At 32.0% G+C, this 3,626-nt stretch overlaps 1 protein-coding gene across 1 annotated transcript in view; it reads left to right on the plus strand.

Moving 5' to 3' along the window:
• The window catches only part of ZCCHC10 (zinc finger CCHC-type containing 10), a 40,441-nt gene extending 37,287 nt beyond the window's left edge, over positions 1-3,154 (plus strand). Inside the window, exons 3-4 of the mRNA XM_004384725.2 lie at positions 1,704-1,745; positions 2,432-3,154. Coding sequence (XP_004384782.1) covers positions 1,704-1,745; positions 2,432-2,699 — 310 coding nt within the window. The 3' untranslated portion in view covers positions 2,700-3,154. The remainder of the gene's footprint in view (positions 1-1,703; positions 1,746-2,431) is intronic.
• Positions 3,155-3,626: the final 472 nt, after the last annotated feature.

The raw sequence follows: 3,626 nt of genomic DNA on the forward strand, positions 1-3,626 counted from the left end.
GCATGAATCTCTCCTCGCTCTCTGTTCTCTGTCAGTTTTCTCACTCCATTTGGTGCTTGGCTGAGTTCTTTATCTCTTTATTTGATGTTTTAGGGTTTCAGGATTGTTGTATTCTCTGTTCAGCTTAGTTTTTTGGATCTTTGCTGTGGAGGGACAGCATGGTGCTTCTGCCTAGAGCGCCATTTTGTCAGAACTCCTCATATATTTTTAAAGTGAATAATGGTAGATATGAAATTATTATGGCCTTTAGTTTCCATTAGATACATTTACAAGAATCATATAACAATTTTCTTTTAAAAATAACAATATATGTAATATGAATACATATAATTTGCATTTGCAGATATTAAAACTTAGAATAAAAAATGTAGGAGGGGAGAAACATTGTTTTTCAAAATTTTTTGTACATAAACAAAAAATGTTTGAAGATCACTGTCCCAAAGAATAAAATAATAAGAGAGTGAATAATTTTATTTCAACATTTTTTGTTTGTTTTTCTACCTTAGTTGTATCACACAAGTATCTTGGTCTTAAAAATACACAGGACTACGTGACATTTAATAAAGACTGCTGATTTTGGTTCAGTGGTAAAACGATGGCTGTGCATGAGTTTTGGTGAACATGGAATTCTTGTGGTCTGAATTAGTACATGTACTTCTACCACTTATTATACTTCTAAAATGACGATTCAGTAAATAATTCCACTGTGTAAGGCAACTTGACGTAAGTACATATTTTTTGTATGAAAACCCAGGAAAAAGGAAGGAGAGGAAATGTAGAAAACAGAAACATTAAATTTACAAGACAATGCTATAGTGAGAGAAGTAGTTCTGTAATTTACAAACCCGATTTAGCATATATGTTGTTTGGCAGCAGTATAGTAGCAAGCCATTTGTATATTTCATTCCAAAATCACTAGACTTTGTTCCTTATAATGTTAGGGTATACAGTCTTGAGCTATTTTTAAAACAGTAAATAACTGATCATTTGGGGGACATGCAGAAAAATAAATGGTTATTTTAAATTAAAAGAATAGTTTTCTTTTTATATGAAATGACCATTTATAATTTGACTCTGAAAACTCAAAGCTATTGTTCTGCTCTTGTTTGCTTTATTATATATTGTTCAGTAAGTAGTTGATTTAGCCACGTCAAACTAAGTTCTTAACTAAAAGGAAGTCACATTGGTGCATTTAGTCAACTACTAACGTAACTGGCTTTTTTTAAAAAAAAAAAAATATTTTATTATGTTTTAGGTGAAGGTTTACACAGCAGTTTAGGTTCCCGTTCAACAATTTCTACACAAGTTGTTCAGTGACACTGGTTCATTCTTCACAATATGTGAACGTTCTCATTATTTTCATTCTGGTTATTCTGTTTCCATTAATCTAGTTTCCCTGCCCCTTTACATTCTCATCCTTGTTTTAAAGTAATTGTTGACCATTTAATATAGCTGCTTTTAAAAAGGTAATAAAATCTGTCTTGCTTAAGTGCTGGTAAATTTGGCTGCACTTAACCATATTCAGCCTACAATAGGAAATTTTCTACTTGGTTATAACGAAAAATACTGTACCCTAAGTACATGTTATAAAAGGCAAACTGTTTCTCCAGTGTGAAACAGTGTTGGGAATAGCAGAAGGGTTTGTCTGAGCTGTGTATAATCACTCTATTAACAGGAACTTTTTCACCCCTTGTGTTTATCAGCATTGCAGAAACTAATGTAGAAAGAAAGACCAAGAAAAAAAGGTATGTGTTACTTTAGAAGTATTCTGTAGATAATATGTAATAATATAGTTGGAGGGATTGGGAAGAGTGATTTTAAAATAATAGTTATAAGATTTGGATCTGAGGTCTGTTGTTAGCAATTTATGATTATGTGAATATCATCCTGTTTTCTGATACGTTCCTCTTATTTCCTGTGAGGAATTTATTGCCTCCATTTCTCCTTTTTCTCCAACTTTCCCAGAGTTCTTATAGCTAGAAATAATAAACAATTGCCTTCTTTTTGCTTAGAATAGGAAATGTTATTAGACTGGTAAGAAATTGTTGGCCAGCTTTGTCTGGTCTGAAGTAGTTAAAATAAAGATTTACCAGTTTACATGAAGTTTAAATAAAACCAATTGTTGCACTGCAATTTTATTCTATTATTCACTCTGGAACATGATATAGTAGGTGTACTTATCTTGAACTGCATGCAAGAGAGTTAAATTGCTGAAGTAACACAAAGACTTTGTAAAGGGGAGGAGGGTTTACAACAATAAGACAATCCCCAAAGCATCAAATAATATGCTTTCAAATACTATCAAATACTATCAAATAGTATGCTAGCAAAGCTTCAGTGTGTATTATGTGTAGATAGATAGATGAAATTGCTTTTAAACATTCTACTAAATGTCAGGTTTCCATGCATCTAACTGTTCCTTGTCTTATAGGTCTAAGAGTGTAACCAGTTCCAGTAGTGATAGCAGTGACAGTTCAGCCAGTGATTCTTCATCAGAGAGTGAAGAAACATCTACCTCATCCTCCTCAGAGGATAGTGACACTGATGAAAGCTCCTCTAGTTCATCATCTTCAGCCTCCTCCACAAGCTCTTCCTCTTCCTCTGATTCAGACTCAGATTCCAGCTCCTCCAGTAGCAGCAGCACCAGCACAGATAGCAGCTCTGAGGATGAACCACCAAAGAAGAAGAAAAAGAAATAGAACTGCTCCATCCATATTGGACTGAAGAACTGAAAACATTAACATAATTCTCTAAAGGGAATTTAGACTATGTTAAAGCCAAATAGATTAACTCGTCAAAATTTCTAGAGTTCAAAAATTTCTAAATGTTTTACATTGTAAGAGCATAAAGATCATTAATAGTGGATTACATATGTAAAGACTTCTTTATTTTGAGGAGTTTTGTTTTGCTTTTTTATCTTTAAAATTTAATCATAGCTGAAATCCAGTAAATCTGTTTTTGTGATGAAACTTATCTTTTCTCCCTGTGAATTAAATGCCATACTTTGTTATATGTTATCTATCTGTTTTCAGGATAATGCATCAGAGTGTCTGGCAATGAATTTCTAATGCTTTTGGCTATGTGTTATTATGTAAGATTTAATAATATTTACTATATGAGTTTTCCTACTGTTAATAAATGTGCTCTATTTTTATGTTTATGTTCAAAAAGTTTTTCTGACTTCTTATTCTAAATGAAAAATTCAAGGAACCTATTAATATATTCACATCTTTTGAATGGTACAAATCAAGTTGTTGTGTTATATAATTCATTTTTTTCTGGTTCCGTAAGTTCTTAGAGTTACACTTTTCTGAGAAAATCATTCTAGAGGAACCTAAAAAGGAACAAAAGATCTGAAATTACTTAGGAGTCTAATCTTGGTGGCTTTTGATAAATCCAGTGTATCAGAAAAGAAAGTAGCCATGTAAAAGGCTAAAAGTGATATAAATATCTTCCTGTAGTAACATACTATCAAAAGTACCATTCAAAGGGAAAAAGAAGGTAGGAGGAAGAGAGGTAATTCTTTTTTTTTTTTTTTTACAGAAAATTAGGGCAATGTTGGTTGCCATTTATGAAAAAGATTTTTTAAAACTTTCATAAAGATTGCCTTTTACCATTTTTACAAT

This window comes from Trichechus manatus, unplaced genomic scaffold (genome assembly GCF_000243295.1).
Source record: "Trichechus manatus latirostris isolate Lorelei unplaced genomic scaffold, TriManLat1.0 scaffold00127, whole genome shotgun sequence".
NCBI classification, from domain to species: domain Eukaryota; kingdom Metazoa; phylum Chordata; class Mammalia; order Sirenia; family Trichechidae; genus Trichechus; species Trichechus manatus.